The 18,300-nt window shown below is 41.9% G+C and overlaps 1 protein-coding gene across 5 annotated transcripts in view; it reads left to right on the forward strand.

Moving 5' to 3' along the window:
- Positions 1 to 18,300, forward strand: part of nbeal2 (neurobeachin-like 2) — a 43,733-nt gene that overhangs the window by 1,378 nt on the left and 24,055 nt on the right. For 3 of the 5 annotated variants that reach the window (XM_016660992.1, XM_016660993.1, XM_016660994.1), the window contains exons 2-19: positions 7,681 to 7,769; positions 7,920 to 8,084; positions 8,825 to 8,906; positions 9,232 to 9,344; positions 9,597 to 9,679; positions 11,141 to 11,226; positions 11,320 to 11,623; positions 12,691 to 12,797; positions 13,049 to 13,135; positions 13,849 to 13,932; positions 14,089 to 14,187; positions 15,285 to 15,940; positions 16,024 to 16,156; positions 16,809 to 16,928; positions 17,024 to 17,354; positions 17,473 to 17,555; positions 17,628 to 17,720; positions 17,941 to 18,112. In XM_016660992.1, the coding sequence (XP_016516478.1) occupies positions 7,681 to 7,769; positions 7,920 to 8,084; positions 8,825 to 8,906; positions 9,232 to 9,344; positions 9,597 to 9,679; positions 11,141 to 11,226; positions 11,320 to 11,623; positions 12,691 to 12,797; positions 13,049 to 13,135; positions 13,849 to 13,932; positions 14,089 to 14,187; positions 15,285 to 15,940; positions 16,024 to 16,156; positions 16,809 to 16,928; positions 17,024 to 17,354; positions 17,473 to 17,555; positions 17,628 to 17,720; positions 17,941 to 18,112 (2,887 nt within the window). Of the gene's footprint in view, positions 1 to 6,558; positions 6,709 to 7,680; positions 7,770 to 7,919; positions 8,085 to 8,824; positions 8,907 to 9,231; positions 9,345 to 9,596; positions 9,680 to 11,140; positions 11,227 to 11,319; positions 11,624 to 12,690; positions 12,798 to 13,048; positions 13,136 to 13,848; positions 13,933 to 14,088; positions 14,188 to 15,284; positions 15,941 to 16,023; positions 16,157 to 16,808; positions 16,929 to 17,023; positions 17,355 to 17,472; positions 17,556 to 17,627; positions 17,721 to 17,940; positions 18,113 to 18,300 lie in introns of those variants that run through there. The other 2 variants (XM_016660995.1, XM_016660996.1) reach the window with 2 other exon arrangements.

Below are 18,300 nucleotides of genomic sequence, written 5' to 3' on the forward strand. Positions count from 1 at the left end.
TGTGTTTTTAGTACTTGGAGATATTTCCCAACAGTCAAAGCTGTACTTTTATCTGTAGAAGCCTTCTTTCTGCCAGCTGTCTGGCACCATGCAGCAACAGGTGGGGAGGGGCTGCACTGTGTTATACTATTCTCCATCACTCTAGCACTTCAGCAGCTTTCTGTGTGGAGTTCTAACTACGGATGTTTCCTCTGGTACTCCATGGATGTTAGGTTAATTGTTCTCTCTAAACTGCCTTCAGTTGTTAGTGTCTGCTTGCCTACTTTGTCCCATTTTTGTCCTTGTGTTGCCCTGTGATGATGACTGCTAGAGATGGTTGCCTGGACAATGCCAACACCCCAAACCTGCTCGTAATAAGCTAGAATAGAAACTGAATAGATGGTATAACTCGGTACAGGTAATTAGCTCATGACTCATGGGGTTAACAGTTCATCAGGAACATTTACATCTGAAGTTAGAACTTGATCTTAACCAGTTTCTCAGTAAAATTGAATGCTTACTAGATCTATCCTTAAACCAGCCTCTAATTGGTACCAATTAAGATCTGTCTCTGTTTTCCCCCCTTTAATGAGATGACTCAACAAACTTGTGAAATCTTGGTCTGTTGTACCACAGTTTTAAGCTCGTCAGTAAGTATGACTGGAAAACCTTTACTCCAGTGGTAGTTGTTATAAAAAGTTTGACAGCCTCTGCGTTCATGGATAAATTAGGCATAGAGCCCGTTTAACTCCACAGTAGATCATCATTTATTACTCTACCGTCATGTTTATACGTTTTCTTGAAACCTAGATTCTGAATAATGATTTCTGCTTAGCTTGGCTCTGAATGGGCAGTGACTCATTTATTATTATTTCATGTCTTAGCAATCTGCTTCTTTGCCTGAGGACAGCCCTGCACTCTCTCTCTTTAGTCTCTCTTCACAGCAGATCTGCAGTTTTGACAATTAATAAATTTCATTAAGATTCTTTTTTTTATCTCTGTTGTTTAGTCAGGCCTAATCACAGCCTATGCTCCAAATTCATTTGAGAAGACGGCAGTCAAATGTGGAAAATCAAAAGTTAGGCATGTTCACTACAGTAGTAAACGTAGCCTGTTTTTACTCTTTTATTATGGTATTTACTCAAAATATTTAAAACAAAACTGCATTTTAAGCTCTGATTTCTTTAATTTAAAACTATTTGCCCTTCAGTGCACAGTTTGATGTTTGTTGCTTTAATGAGTTCACTTTCAGCACCTTCACTGTCAACAATTATTCTGTATATTAGTAAGAATAAAATAGTCTCTCCTGCCAGGAGGGTACAGTAAATCTCGATTCAGGTAACCAGCCCACTCCTGTCAGAGCTTTGGTGTATGACTTCTTGCGCAACATATTATCAAATGAGTCATCTTAATCATTTTTGGCTGATCCCAGAGGATTTCTTTTTTTTTTCTAATCTACTCTTTTATTTCCCTCTCTGCGTTTCTGCTGCATAGACAGCTGTAGGTGTGCCAAGCTTTCTGTTTGTGCAAGAAACACAGCAGCTTGTAATCTGCACTGCTGTCTTGGTCTGTTGCTAGAAAGAATCAGAGTCAAAGCGTGTGTTTGTGGTGTCTGGTGCCGAGGAGTTACAGTGAAACTCCTCTGAGTGAGAGTTGTCTAGCATCTCTCTCTCTCTCTGTGTGTGTGTGAGACCACTTCCTTATTAAGGTGAGTCTTGGCTGTCTGTCACTTTCCTCTCTCGCTGTTATAAATTAAAAGAAATGGCTAATAATGGTCCTTTTAAAACCGATAATCAACACTTGCTCTCATCAGTGTTGGTTTTTCATCTACTCAGGTGGTAGAGGTAAAGGGTATAACTCATGTCTGATGCAACCTCTTCATGTGATTCACACAGCGTAGAGACACAAGAGGCTGCAGAGAAGCAGCAGAACTGATTCCCCAGCCTCTCCTTTAGAGCCTACCACACCATTGTGTTTAGTGCTTTTGTTATCTGCCTGTTAGGTGAGTTGGCGCAGACAATCATTTTTCAACTGGACACATCCCTTTGCTGACTCACAGGTCTGGTTCGTCACACATCAAGGAGAGATTTGACTGTAGTAAATAAGTTGAGCTGCACAGCAAACCCGGGCTTTGTTGAGTCTTTTATTGGAACCATTGACGAACCCTCAGCAGCTTCGCGCAGAGTCCCCACGGATGACCTGCTTTATTTGTTTTAGATGCACAATTTCAGCCGTTTGTCTCTTCAGGTTTTCTTGAATTTCTCTCTGTAGTGGTTTAGGACTTGAAGGCTCTCAGCCTTCACGTACTTGCAATAAAACTCAATAAAAAAAAAGCAAAACTTGCACAGGCTTGTCATTGGAAAAAAAAGAGCTGTTTCCTTCAATTGTGTAAGAAATCACACACCCCTTTAAGGACTTTCTAGAACACCGACTTCTGTGGATTGTTTGAAAGACGCTCTGATGCAACGAGAGAATTTTTTCCATAAAAGCGGCGCTGAATAACAAATTATCTCTATTGATAGTTTCCTTAATGTCTGCTTTTTTTTTTAAGCCTCCCACTTTCTTTATCATCCCATGCATCCTTCACATACTTTGGGTCAATAAATAACTCAGGGGCCACTGTAAAGATATGATGTTTACACTCTAAATGCTTCTTGAGTTTTTCCTGGGTTTTGCAGTTGAGTGCCAAAAGAACCTATGGTTGTGTTAACAGACCCTCATAGCAGAGCCAGGTTTCAGCTCTTGTTTTTAATCATGCCGGGTTAAAACCAGCCCTGCTGGCGTTGCTTCAGGAGTTTTAATCTCATTTATAATGCTAGTTTTTATGCCTTACAGGCAAAGAAAAGGCAGATCAAATCATGACAAACTTAACCTTCTCAGATTGTGCATAAAGAAGTGTTAGTATGGGCTTCTTAAGAAAGTTGGCTTTATTTAAAGGTATATAGGTGATGATTATGCCTTACTTTGTGCTGGACTGACATAAAAGTCTTTACAAAATACATCTTTGTTATTGTAATGCAGCAAAATATGAAAGGTTCAGGGACTTTTGCAAGTCACTGTTGATGATCATTCCACTTCCTCAATAGAGGAAATGAATTATTGTTGCTATTTTTATCAAAGTCAAAGTCAGTTAGGAAAATTACGTATCTATTTTTATATGACCTTTTAAATAAAGCTATAAACTTCGTCCCATTTTACCAAGCTTAGATGAGCTTTGCCCCGTTTGTAGTCGCAACCGAACAAAACTCTGCCTTATCTGCGGGTCTTTATCTGTTGGTAATTTATTTTTGAGCTGTTATTGGCTGATGCATTCACGTTATGTTGCACATCTTTAATTTAGCCCAGACAACTCCTTACCAAACAACCATTCACCTTTAGAGTTTACTTGTAAATAACCTCAAGATGTTTGGGATTTTCACTGAGAAAATGACCCAGAAACAACATCGAAACGGAGGATGAGAATAAAGAACAAATAAGCATCTTTCCTAACAATTAGTCGTGATCCAAAAGATTTCCTGCTCGCACAAAAACAATCTGTGATTATCGTGTGATCTCTTACTTGAGGGGACTAATTAAAGCCCTGAGAGGCAAAGCCAGGCCACAGCGACAACCCGACTGCCACTCATCGGCACAGCTGTGAAACCATGCCCCTCGGATCGCTCCGAGAGCTGAACAAATGACATTACTTATGTGGCCGCGTTCACCTGATTCTGAATGTGACCTGCAGCAGCAGCAGCCACCATTCCTGCAGCTTTTGATGAAAGTTGTGTGATCGAATCCCTGCCACCCCACCCCTCTCCTCCCCCGACACCCACCATGAGCCACGGCCTCCACTGTTTACCAACAGAGCCGCCAACCAGGAAAATCAAAGTCCTCTTTGCTTTCACTTGTGCAGGAAGCCGGAGCGAAGCAGAATGCCAAGCAGCACAGAGAAGCACAGCTGCTTGGCCACGTGCAAAGAAAACTGCTAAATAACACAGCTTGCAGGGTTAGTCTCGCATGCCTGTTTTAGGACTTTGGCTTTAATAGCAGCGTTAATAAATATCCCATTAAAATACCTTAATCAAGTGCTTCTTGCTCCGAGTAATGTGCGGGGAAAGAATCGGCTACGATGGCAGTAATTTTTCTCTCATGGGAGGCTAATCAATGAGGATTTCTTAACGAGTGGAGCCGGTTTTGTTTTACTTCTCATTAGCAAACCGGTCTCGCTTCCTATCTGGAATCTCAATTCTTTTTTCTTTTTTTTTACTTTTTATCAGATTTACTACTACACCCGCACATATTCCAAGTGAACATACAACAAGACGTCCAGGGCAAACTCAGGCCGGAGTAGGAATGTGGCATTGACATAAAACTGGGAAGCCAAGCGTGCCACGTGTGGTCATTTGGTGGTTTAGTTGCGCCCCGACATGGTTGTAAGGCAATATTTTCCAAACCACAAAGCTTAATCAACTGCATCCTATTTTACTCTCTTAAGGGTGAGGCTTGAGCATGAGCAAATCACAAATGTCATAAAACTCAAACTCTGTCGTGAGTATCGTTGAGGACTGAATCGTCACTTCATCCGTTGTCCTTGCCGCTTCCCTTCTCAGATCCCAGATACCTATTTGTCCAGATGCTGGAAAGAAAAACAATGGGCTGTTTAGCAGCTTCCTGTTTTCAGGCAGCGCAACCAGGGAGGATTTACAGTAGCATCCAGCAGAATAATATAGATTTATTGTCACTTCAAGTTTGTATACTTCCTTTACTAATATATTTACTTTTAGTTTTTATTCATAAATTATAGAAATTAAATTCTTAAATGTGTTTGTAGTTCGAGAATTGATTTTACATTTACTATTATTATTATATTTTAATTTATTTCATCAATTTGCATTTCACTGAACATATAAATGTTTGTAATCACATTTAGTTTTATTTATTTATTATTTTGTATTTCAAATTTTTATTTCCTTTGTTGTTAATTCATCGGCAGTGTTGCTCCTGCTTTATGGAAAAAATTGTTTTTCATTTAAAAGTGTGTTGGCATGCATGCTGGGGTGTCTGTTTGTTTTTTGGGCATGTGTATGTTTCTGTTGAAAATGTGTTTTTAATTTTGATGGGGATTTACTTGGATTGGAGGTTTGCTGTTATTAATTTGTAGAGCTCTTTCCATTGATGCTCGTATGAGAAGTAATATATGAATAAAGTTTGAATGACTGTAAAGGAGCGGGGTGCATTTATGCCAAATTGTTGCATTAGTAACAATCTGACACTGGTTACCGTTGGTTACTGCATCAGATGTAACCCCTGTTTCTACACATTTGGGAATAGAAGAGGTCACTCCACTGAGGTCATGGTCTGCAGTGTCTTATAAAGATTATGTTCACCTTTCATACATGAATTTAGTCTATTGGTTCAACAATATACGTAATGGATTCAGTGTCTACTCCAGTTTTATCAAATTGCTTTCAATACCATATCCCTGTCCTATGCATATAATTAATGCCAAACATATGCTTGAAATCTCATTGGCTAAATCATAAAGAATGCTCTGAACGCTGAAATTGCCCCTATTATTTTTCTCAACAGCGACACATATAGTGTCCTAACCACAGTTTCTTCTGCGACACGCTGCTCCATCACAGTTTTAACTACGTTCAGAAAGCTACGTTAATTTAATCTAAAGCAAAAGAAGGCCTTATTAGTTTCTAATCCCATATCTGCTTCCACAGCTGACGGTTTCAGTGCGCACTTCTATTAATATTTTCATCTACTGCAGACAGCAGAAGTGCTAAGTTAGTGTTAGCATTTGTACACTATTGTGATATAATCTTTCTTGTGATATAATCCTTTGACAGTTAATCTTGTGCATAATTCAGTGCAGCTCATATTAATTGTGAGCAAAGAAAACCTACAGAACTTGTTCCACTTTGTAATATCTGTGCTTTGCTCTGAATGTCGTAATTGACTGGTGCTTCAGCAGATCTGTGTCCGCATCTCCTTCGAATTATAGACAAACAGGAAGCTGAGACAGACAGAACCGTCTTACACTTTAAACATTATTATAAGTGGTTAAAAAAGAAAAAAAAAACTACTCTTTTGATCAATCACACAGAATGTGCGCTTTCTATAATACAGATTTGAAGACATGAAGACATAAATAGACCCCTACAGGGAATGAAAACAGTGGGAACTGGGTTTATTAAGACAGCTGAATAATTATCATTTAAAAAATGGCTCGATCAGGACACAGATCCAATGCTTGGCATCAGGTTAGGACATTCTAAAAGACTGTTGTCTATAGTTGTTTTTTTTCTACCCAAATGAAAAAAACAAAAACATGTTTGTCCCGCGACATGTTTTTGATGTTATATTTACAAAAAAAAGCATAACGTGGGCCCGGATCTTTGTTGTTGCTGCAGGGAAGTTTTGACAGAGGCCTCCTACCTCCATCGCTGCTTGCAGCACAAACCAAAAGAGGAAGGGGTTTGACTAGGAAGCCGAGTATGGAGGAAATGAGTTTCACTTAAAGTGACATGTAATTTCCTGGCTGCTTGCTTGACGTTAGCAGACAAGAGGCGATTGAGTTAGACGCCTGAGTTTGGTTGAGGAGTGATGTGCAGCTGCCGAGCTGCCTGCCGTCGTCCGCTCTGAAGGTTTCACCGGAGACTGGGTTCGCTGGAACCTGGCACCCTGCTCAGTCTCAAACAATGAGAGATGGACTGGCACCCAAATCAATGCCAGTTGGTAAGGCTAATTTAACACCAGTGGAGCATTTGAGAGCTTTAGTAGATGCCAAAGACCATTAACGTCTGTCTTACTGAATGCATGTTGGATCAAAAGTTGTTTTACGGTAGTGTTCTAGCAAAGATTGTATACTGTACATGCCTGCCAGATAAGGGAAATGCCAGATGAATTGTTGCTCCTCGTGTCGTGTTCCATGTGTTATTTATGAACAGTGAGTAAGAAAGTCCGACGCGACTTATCTTCCTTCTCGCAGCCTGCTTTTGAGACGCTCCTGTGTCCCAAATCGGCAACGGTGGTGGCTGGTATGCTCATGCAATCAGCACGTTCAGGTTGCTCTGCTGCTGCACATTCTGTTGTGTAGTTTCACTTTGACACGCAGAGCAGTTCTCCTTAATTCATCAGAGCTCATTAATTTTTCAGCCTCATATGGAGGCGTTTTTGAATGTTAAGAGTTAAGCTGTTTGCATGAAGACCCACGTTGTCTGATGTGTATTTAAGTGGCTGTTGTACCAAGGGATGATCGGCAGGATATGTTGCACTGCAGAGACTGATTGAAACCACGATAACAGGCGTCTGTAAACATCCTCGACTCACATGACTTTCAAAGGACCTAGAAACGTAGAAGTCCGCTCAACAAGATGTCCATCTTGAAAAAGTAGCAACAGAGACATGTGAGTTTTACTCTGCGCTGGGACAGATGTGGACTTTGAAAGACGGGGATGATTTTGTTTGTCCTTTTGTAAAAAATAAAAGGAAAGAACTGCCTCATGCGTTCCTCTGTTCGTGTCACATTTCTTTGCAACATCCTGTTTCAAAAACAGGTCAAAAGGTTTAGTCACTGCCATCTTTTCGGCCGCAGGTCGTCAAACACTAATGCTCAGACTAGTCATAGCATTCTCAGACGTGCGTATTGTCTCTGAATGTATTGTTAGCTCACTCTCAGCATGTGCATGTGTTGTTTTCGTCCTGCAGAAAGACGTAAGCTACCTGCAGCAGTGGCTTGAGGCGTTCGTGGCATCCTTTGAGCGGCTCATCGATGTGCAATCTCTGGAGCCTCGGAGGTGGGTAGTAACAGTTGAAAATCTTCAACTACATTGCCGCCGATTTGCATTCCCACGAGGCAGGTGCATTGACGTGTTTATGTTGCACGGTGCCATCCCAGTGCACGCCTCTCCCTCCACTCATTTTGTCCTCTGACGCCTTTCTTCCAGGCTGGAGGAGAGCAGCTCAGAAGTGCCTCTGCTCCCCAGGGAGGTCCTGGTGTTCCTCAGCACCCAGCTATGGCACAGCGCGCTCCACCTCTCCAGCGCCACCGAGCACAACGGCAACACGCCACACCCGCTGCTCCTTATAAAGTTCTTTATCATCGTCTGCAGGTGAGACCTCTAATCCTGCTGGGGTCATCTTAGAGTCACTTGACTGCTTTTGTCAACTAAGTGACCAAAACGCAACACAACATAAAATGTTTGATAATAATTGCTTAGAAATTTCAGATTCAGTAATTCATGGTAGTATTATAAATCCTTGAACGGTAAAGTAAAAATGCCTCTGATACAAATGCTGATTGACTGCTCAAATATATGCATACCTCCCTAGTAATATTTGGTAAGAGGTTAATTTGCAAGTTGCATTTCAATCATGCACTTTTTGTAGCCATCAGAAACTTTTTTTTTCCTAATAATTCAGCTTGACACAGATCAGCTCCTTTAGACAGACTGTCAAAGCTCGTTTAAATCCGCTGATGTCCCACACAGACTAGACTTTTAACCATAGTCTGGAAATTTTTAGTACGGCTGCAATCTTGGATTTCCACAGCCCTAATGTTAAACCATTTTATCCATTTCAAAATCTAATGCGATGAGTGTTGGATGTGCGACTGTTCTTCCGCTGGAGCACTTGGGTGTGTTCAAGTGTCGAATTTTCAGCTGCTTAAGGTGAATACGAAGAATTAAATCCTCCTTCCGAGGAGTTAGGCCTGCTTCTTTTAATTCGATTCACTTCATGGAAAGTATCAGCAAAACAGCCCCACAAAAAATTGTTATCGATATTTTCTAAATGCCTGTTAAGCTATTAGTTACGGTTTCTCAAAACAGCATTCATTTCTGCCTCCTTCTAGGAACATGGAGAACATCGATCCTGAAAAGACGCCCAGCTTTGTTTTTGAAACCATCAAGCTTTTGAATTTCTGTTTGGAGCAGGTAAGACCCTTTGGAACAAAAGAAACAAGTGGTTGATTTACGACTCGCATACCAGGCGCGCTCGGCATATGCAGCCTGCGAATCCCAGAAAAGTCAAAGCAAGGCGAGAATAAACTCCGAGTGAATTCATCCTATCTGTAGCTTTTGGCATCCTCTCTCTGAAGTGACAAATCTAGTTTAGATTGAAAGACAAGTGGGTGTGTGTTTGACCTTCTATTCAAAGGACTGGAATTGTTGCACATTGAAAGACTGACAACAGGTGTATCTTGAGAACTGAGGCTGAATGGCAAATGAATGCTTGTGCACAAACCTTTTGTTTGTACAGCTAAAGAAGGGGCAAGGAGAGAAGTCATCGCTGGAGCAGGTGGTTCAGTATGGACTGGTGCTCTGCGAGAGTCTGTTTGACCCTTATCAGACGTGGAGGAGATGTCTGGCGGGGTGAGTGCGCGCCGTCTTGCCCTTCAGAGTGTGTGACTGCGTGGGAGGCGAGACTCCGTCATTGCAAAGTCTCAAAGAATACCACGTCAATATGATGTCTTGCCCAACCCTCTGCAGTGTGTAACACCTCAACTTGTGGCTCCCTACGCCTTGAAAACAAACCAAACTCTGCACCAGCAGCATTAGTGGAAATCGCACGTCGATTCTTAGGCGTGATAGGACGGCGGTGACTCAAGGCTTTGTGTTTTGCAGGGAGGAGGTGAGTTTGCTGGAGAGGAACAAGTACAAGTTCTCCCCGCTGGCCTTGCCTGAAGAGTTGCCTGCTCTGTTTCATGGTGAGACGCTGCCAGCATCTCTGATCTTTGCCTCACGAATCTCAACAGTCAAAATGTTGTTTTGCTCAAATGCATACATTTCTTGTTTCAATCTTAACATTAAAGAAACATCCTGATGTTTTATAAACAGTGTTAAGCCCATTCCGATCCGGTCCAACCTGTTATTCTTCAGTTAAGGTTAAAACTCAGTTGTCCTCCATCTACTTATCAGGTTTGTCATTACATAATTCCATTTGATTAGCAAGTGCTGATCTATAAGCCATGTGGGAAAGCTCGTTTTGACACAGTTTAAGTATGCACAAGTCTTTAAGAGGATTATGCTGTAATGGCAGGCTTTGATTGGAAATGTTAAGGGCCACTTATGTAACATTTAACCAATTACGGGGGTTTACTTTTTGAGAAAGAGGTCGCAGCAGGAACATTTTTTACAAAACAAAAGGAAAACCAGTAGTTTTAGCTGGGATTTCAAAGTTTTATTACAGGGATCCATCCGTTTATTTCTACTGTTTTCTTATGTAGAGAGGATTGGAGCGGCAGATACTCAAAAGCAGAGGTAACCACTGCTTAGTAGCACCACTGAAGGGTGATTTCTTGATTGGAAACACAAAAATCCAGATTTTTTTTTTCAACCCCTTTTTTTTTTTTTTTTTTTTTTGCTCTGAACGATGTTGTGACTCAAAGTTTGCTATTTTTAGCACCGGTAAGGTGTTTAAGATAAATTTCTAATATAAGATGATAAACTGCACACCATGTAATAATTTTGTCTTTGTTTTAAAGTAGTCCACAACGTGTCACATGGTGTGATTTTTTCTCTGCTTCTAATATGAACGGTCAATGACCACTTATTGCCCGAGAAACGAAAAAATACTTTGAATAAGTTCGTAAAGAGAATTTATACTCACCTGAAAGACAAAACCGAAAGCAAAAATATGTAGATCAGATATAGAACAAAATATTTTGATAAGCACTTCTCAAGGGTTGATACTATTGTAATATATATTTTTTTTCCATTATTGAGTTTAGTAATGACTCAGCCGAAAGGCATAAATAAATCTTAAACCAAGTCAGTCTCTGACTTTTTCTGCATATTTAATTTTATTATTTGCAGCTTTCAGTGTTTCTTTTTTTTTTCTTACCATCAAAACGTATTTAGGTCACTCTGTCATAAAACACATTAACCACATTGTTGTGCAAGTGTGGAGCGTTTTTAGCTGAATTTGACATTTTAGATGAAAGAGGTGAATCATGTCCTTAATAGTTAAAATGTGTTTGTGCATTCACTGTATGGTAATATCTTATTTTCTATCTCACTAATATTCATGTTGAATATTTAATTCTCTAATTGAATATTTTTGGTGTTTTTGAAATGTATAAAATCAGCTGAAATGTATTTTTTTTTCTCCTGTGTTCGTTTTTTCTGCCTCGTCTTAAATGCAGTGTTGATTTCTTTTCTGTATCCAGAGAGTCTCCAGGAGAGTGAAAATATCCCAGAGCACCTAATACTCAGACTGGTTCATCTCCAAGGTGCTGTCATCAGTGGGGGAAAGGTCAGCAACTAATCTGTATTATTCACTTATTTAAAAAAAGAAGTGGAGGGGTTGCAAAGTTCATCTAACTTCCTTTTTTATTTATTTTTCTAGAAAAATGGCCTCCTCTCCATCAGCCCTCAGTCTGTTGAGGACCTGTTCTCCGTCCTGCGGGTGTGGTGCTGCCGGATCTCTGCCGAATCTAAAGACACGAAGCTCCCGCGGCTGACTCTGCAGTGCCTGACGGCGATGATCCACCTCCTGCATTCCAGCAGTCCGGTGGAGCGGCAGGTGGAGATCAAGACGATACTGGAGAGCTACTTCCAACTCCTCAACTGGAACCGTCCGCTCAGCAGCGACCAGGAAGACAGGCAGAGCTGGGAAGAGAGCCTGATATCGCTCCAGAGCCAAATGCTAAGTAAGAGCATCGCTTCTGCAGATGTATGTGGCACAGCTGTATCCTAAGTGCGTGGTGAATCTCAGTCACTTTGATCAAAAACTTTGATTTCAGTATTTTAAATTAAAACACTCACACTGACTCATTACACACAGAGTAAAATATTTCAGGATTTCACTGTTGGTCTTTTAGATGATTACAACTAAATACCAAAAACTATGTTTCTCACAAAATCACAATACTCGGGTAAAACAACTGAGAAAATATGTTTTTGATTCGGCTCTCGTCTTGGCAGACAGTCATTGTCTAAAGCCGTGCAAGGTCATCATCGCTATACAGGATGGCTGTGAAAGTGGTGCATTCAAGTATGTTGATGCCAACTTTAGGGGGGAAAAATCATAATACAAAAGGACCACAAACCACAGAAATAACCAAATTTTGCAACCACAGGGTACGAACTTTGACTGGAGTCTGAGCTTCAAGAGCCACCACACACACACACACAGATGTCCTGGAAATGGACTGCAACTGTTGCATTTCTTAGCTTCAGGATCGTTAAGCCTCTCCTGAACCAATAAGAGTTTCAGAATTAGCAATGTCCCAACCACCTGGATTACAAACGCGCCACGTCTTATGATCCAGTAATCATGTTTGGTGTGTTTTGGTCTGTCCTCTTAAACTTCCAGTTGGTGATGAGCACTCTGGAGGTTTGCTGTTTAAAAACCTCCCCTGTTACCACATGCATGTTACCAACTTTGCAGTTACAGCGAAGTTGGTAACTCGATGTGATCCTCTGGCTTTCCGTAGATAGAAAACTTGTTTTGCCAGCTGGTGTAGTAATCTTGATTGCATTTATAACAGGATCAAATAGGAGCATATTCTTGTTTGCTCGGGTACCTTGACATAATTTGCTGTGAATTGATGCTATATAAATAAATCCTTGAAATGTGTCACTCTATTTACTGTGTTTATGTGCGAGTTTAGCTTTTTGAATTACCGAAATGAGTTGTCTTTTTTAATGGTATTCTAATTTATTGAGATATTTGCCCCAGAGGTCAGAAGTCAACATTTGTCATCATTTATTTTAGCTGCTGTTCCTGAGATCCTGCAGTGCGCCGACAGGCCCGTCCTGCAGGCCGTCTTCCTCAACAACAACTGCTTTGAGCACATCCTCAGACTGATTCAGAACAGCAAGGTTCGACTCGCTGCCCACCTGTGTCATTCTGCCACTATTCTTATTATATCATGTCCACTTCCTCTTTCAACGATACTGCTGCTTTAACTTCTGTCTGTAGTTTTCTTTTTTTGAAATGTCACAAGCGTTTCCTCGCGTTGCCAGTCTGCAGCCTCTCTCATATGATTTTGTTTTTGGGTCTAATTGTCAATCTCTTGTGTGTTTGCTGCATGCTTTTTTTTTCTCTTTTTTTTTTTTTTTGCGCCCTGAAGCTCTTTCAGAGCAACAGGTGTAGGCCGGAGCGTGAGGTTGTGTGTGACCTCACCACACATTTACTCACAGATGTCAAAGCGGACCAGGTACTCCCTGCTTCCCCTGTGTGTGTGCTTAGTGTTGCTCTTGGTCTCGTCAGCAGGAAACTCAGCCTGTCTCTGTGCTATTTAAACAGGAAGTTATAGGCAGGAAGTCAGGCTTATACTCTTGTAAATAAAACAGGTATGGCTGGATATGATAACTGCCGTCAGGTTGACTCTTATTGATTTATCTTATCTGTAGCTCTAATTGAATTTATTGACATAAATCAAGACAGTTATCGGCTGAATTCCCTGCTGCAAGCACGGGCCTATAAGGGCATGTTGTGCTCATCTTTGTGCATGAAGGGGATGGTGTTTAATTAAACGTATTCCCGTGTTTCTCTTCCACCTCCTGCTTTCACATGTGACTGCTGTGGGTTGTGTGAAAAGGCCTGGCTCGTGTCCTGGAGCTTGATGTTGACTAATTTCCAGCGGTAGCTTGGGATTGCTTAATTTCTTTCTTTTTTTTTTTTTCTTTTTTTGATGCTTGGTTTGAATTTTTGGGTCTTTTTTGCATGCCAGGGCCTGTCTTTATTAAACAAAGAGGTGATTGTGTGGCAGCTGGTACAGATGATGCCCTCATTTCTATTTCGTCTGCTGCAATAATTGTGGTTTTCTTCTCTTACCGAGCAATGTTATTGGTGAAAGATGTTACTAAATGAACGTTTGGTGTCTCTGTTGGATGCTGTACATTTTGAGCTCTCTTCATTTTCATGTAGGTGTTGGAGAAAGGAGCAGACAGTATAACGGTCCATGCCTTGGGGGTCCTTACAGCTATAATGAGCAACTCACCTTCTGCTAAGGTGATTTCAAAGAATCAAAATGCATAGAAAGTTGCTGTCTGTTCATACATGCTCGTTTTGTTTCCTAACAGTAATGGAAGTGTGCCAGATAATTGACACTGTTGAGCAATTTTTTATTTTTTTTTCCTAACCTATTTCTGTCTCTGGTGCACTCAGGAGGTTTTCAAGGAGAGGATCGGCTACTCCCAGCTGTTTGATGTGCTGAAGAGTCAAGGTCAACCCACCAAGCGGCTGCTGCAGGAGCTAATGAACATGGTGAAGTCTACATTAATTTATTTTTTTTAGCACAGAGTTGTTGTTTTTTTTTTTATTGTTTTTTTTGTGCCCCAATACTGATCTGAGTCACTTAAGATTAGGCCTTTGCTGATTCTGAGTCATAATCTGCTACTATACTAATGTTAATACAATAAATGCCATTTGTCTTTTAAAAACTCAGTAGATTTAATATGCAATAAAAAAGTCTTTGTATAACATGATCTACATTAGTCTGATTGTATTTCTTTGTAACTCGCTCTGGATGCAGCAGCGGTGATGCAGTTTTTCTTGCAAATGAAAGATAAATTGCCCCAGTCTGAGTTTTTGCAGGAATTCATAAATATACTTCTCATATCTGGGTTTAGCTTTGTTTCAAAATTCAGCAGTGTTATGAGTTGACACCCAAGTCATGCATTGTTTAGTTTATTTCTAGATACATAGATGTCTCAGTCTTCAAAACACACGTGGTCCTTCTGGCAAACGTTGCATGTGAAAAGATTGCCTGGCTTTGCTAATGTGACATTAGCATGTTCCCTCTCGGTTTTGATATTACTCGTTGATCATTCGATTTGGAAACCGTTTCACTTCATATGTAGGTAGTCATGTGACAACAAAACTTACAAAGCAGCTCATATCTTGTTTATTAAATGGGGGACTTGCTTTGAATCTCATAGTTTCTATTGAATGTTTCTAGCTGTCTGAGCACGTTGTGCGTAGCAGGTCATGTGACAATATGTGCCTTTACATGAGGTGAAAGAAAACTTTTAAGAAAAACTCACATCTGTTAAATTGACAATATAACCTGCATCTCATGTAATACAGCTGTATAAGCCGTCTATCCGTTTCTATAAGTACTTTATAGATTCATGGGACTTTGTGAATTTCTCCAGCTGTTATCAAGTCACAGTCAGGGTTCACCAGAAGAAAGACCAAATGAATCACTGAATTTAGGCTGACGTAAGTTCACTGAAATCTTAGTCACGGACTCCCATGTTGATCATTCGAAAAGACCCTGATCAGAAACGTATCAGGTTTTGATCTTTGACCGCTTTGCTCCGTCTGTGTTTGACCTTCTGTTTTTTTTGCCTTCACCTCAGGCGGTGGAGGGCGAGCACGTCCACGCTCATCATCTCGGCATTAGCAACGACCAGCCCTTGCTGCTGCTCCTGCAGTGGCTGCCCGACCTTTCCGGTCAGAGGGACCTCCAGCTGCTGGTGGCCCAGTGGCTGGCGGCCGTGTCCGGAGGCTCCAGGTCGTGCCGCACCGTGGCTGTGGAGGCTGGCATGGTGGGCGCCTTACTGCAGGTGCTCTCGCAGCCCCAGAGTTTGGACAGGCAGTGTGCAGACGCCCTGCTGGGCCTCCTGCAGGACCTGGGTTCTCTCTGCATGAGACCAGAGGAGCTGAAGAGCCTCCTTAGACTCCTCAGGATGGACCAGGACAGCGATGCAGTGGGAGGGAGGATACACCCTTATTGCACCCGTATGATATGCGTGCTTTCAGCCATGGCAGCCAGAGAGGGCCGGGACAGCGCTCTGCAATATTTTGATCTCACACCGCCCATGGCAGGGATTATGGTCCCGACGGTCCAGCGCTGGCCAGGGAGCGGGTTTGCCTTTCACGCTTGGCTCTGCCTCAACATGGACTTCCCACCTTATCACTCCGAGTTCTTTAACAACAATAAGCATCCTTCCAACACTGACAAGGGGTCTCAGCATGACATGGGAAAAGGGCCACGCAGAAAGCAACTCTACAGGTGAAGAGGACGTTGCTTTGAGGTTAATTCGGTCCCAGATGTTGTCGTACGTTTTCAACTAACGCGTTTCTTCTTGTGTAAAGTTTCTTCACAGCAAGTGGAACTGGGCTAGAGGCATTTTTCACCATGGAGGGTGTGCTGGTAGTAGCTGTTTGCACTAAGAAGGACTACATGGCCGTTGCTTTGCCTGAATACCCGCTCGTTGACTCACGCTGGGTGAGTATAAACACTCATAACACAGACGTTTGTTTTGGGCAAGTATTTGTCGTTGCTCAGCAAAGTTTAGAAGAGATTCCATTCAGTGTGTCGTATTAGTGGTACTTTTACAATCCAAGTGTCTTTTTCATACTTGTGCCGAATTTCAACTCTGACTGTGTCTGGTATACAGAGCTGTGGACGTCTGCAGCTCCTCCAGAGTTACCACAGGTGTCTTAGCTGCTTCTCTGATCTCTGTTACCTAATCCTGCAGTAGTCTTCATCGGATTCCTTATGATCCTGTTTGTTCTCCAATAGTTTCAGAGAACAACTTAGATTGAAACCAACAGGTGGATTACAGTTTAGTAGAAGTTTTACTCATTTCACTTCTGAAGGCAATTAGTTGCACTGGAATGTATTTAGAGGAATTGGCAAAAAAAAAAAAAAAAAAAAGGGGGGGTGGGGGGGCCCTGATTGCTATTGCCGACCATACATGTGAGATTTTTATTTAAAAATCCACGTATTAATATTGTTCCACTTCACAATTATTCAGTGCTTTTGTTAGTCAGTTGTGTAAAAACACAATAAATTACACTGAAATTTCTTTCATGTGATACAATTTAGAGAAAAATAACAACTTTTTCAAAGCCCTGCTGTTTTGTCTTCCTCTCAGCATTCAGTGGCTGTTGTCCACATACCAGGTCGGCGACCTTTTGGTCAGAACCTGGTAACGGTCTACATCGATGGAGAGCAACAAAAAACTGCTCAGCTTCGTTTTCCATCTTTTAGTGAGGTAAACAAAATATATGTTTTCTAATCCTGGTCGACTTCAGTGAAGTGTTTCTTATATTCTAACTCTCCGTGTCACGACCTGGCCTGACGCTGCAGCCGTTTATCTACTGCGGCATCGGCTCCGCAGGCCACCGCACCACTACCACCACCACGTCGCCGAACCTTCCCTCGTCTTTCACCTCCTGCCCGTCGCCAGAGTTCGCCTTCCCGCCCCACGCTCCTTCCCTCCTCCGCTCCCAATCCTTCCCAGCGTCCTTTGCGGGAGGCCGGTGGGGGTCTATGGCAGACTCCACGGTGCACACCATTTCAGCAGGACTGCAGGACACGGAGTGGGGATCACCGACATCTCTAGACGGGCTGCTGGGCACGGCCTTCATCTGCCACGAGGCTCTGCAGCCTGCCCAGGCGCGAGCGCTGCACGCTGCAGGTTCGTCGCACTCCGTTGCCCCACATGTTGGAAGCACTAGTCATAAATCAAAACTTTCATCGACTGATGTTTGCATACATGTTCTTCATGGCCTTTAACTTTGCTCCCCCTGTCACAGGACCCAATCACGTCCCCTTATTCAAAGCGGACGGAGAGTTGTCAGAGCTCAACAGCAAGCTGCTGCTGTACTACACTCCACAGGTAAATGAAGCTCAGATCAACACACGCCTGTATTAACCACACTCTACCAGATATTAATACGTGTATTTTCAGGCTTTTAAGAGTCAGATATGTCTGGATCTGGCGCCTCATCACCAGCATGATGGCAGACTGACGGGACACAGAGTGGTCAGCTGGGACACCAAGGTTGGAAATTAATCAGTTTTCTTTTCTCTCTTAGCTTTGTTTCAAACTGAGATTTCTGTTATTATTCTGTCATTTCTGTAAATATTTTGAAATTATTTATTAGGAGCTCTAATCTAGATTCACATGGATTTACTTCTTTTCGTTGTAATGTTCACTCTTTTGCTCTTTTTGCTGCATGAAATGGATTTTTACGTTGATTTATTCGGTTACATTAACGCAGGACGTTGTGAATGTGATGGGAGGAATCGGGGTTTTGCTGCCGCTGCTCGAGCAGGTGTGTGAAGCCGAGCAGGTTTACAACGGCGGTCAGGAGACTTCGGACTTGCTGGGACCAGAGCTCACCTCCTCCCGAGGCCCTGCTGCTATTCTGCTGCCTCTTAACAAATCTGCAGGTGAGTTTGTCCTTCATTCAAAGGTTCTTTAGTTTTTTGGGGGGGTTTTCCTCGGTACACCATGTGGTTACAGATAGGCTCAAATAAAAGCATACAACCCCACTAACATTTGATTAAATTTACTTTAACAAGTGGAAGGCAAATCATATCTTTTTCTGGCATTGACAAACTCAAAAGCAGTATAATTC

Source organism: Poecilia formosa, unplaced genomic scaffold (genome assembly GCF_000485575.1).
Source record: "Poecilia formosa unplaced genomic scaffold, Poecilia_formosa-5.1.2 Scaffold306, whole genome shotgun sequence".
In the NCBI taxonomy this organism is placed as follows: domain Eukaryota; kingdom Metazoa; phylum Chordata; class Actinopteri; order Cyprinodontiformes; family Poeciliidae; genus Poecilia; species Poecilia formosa.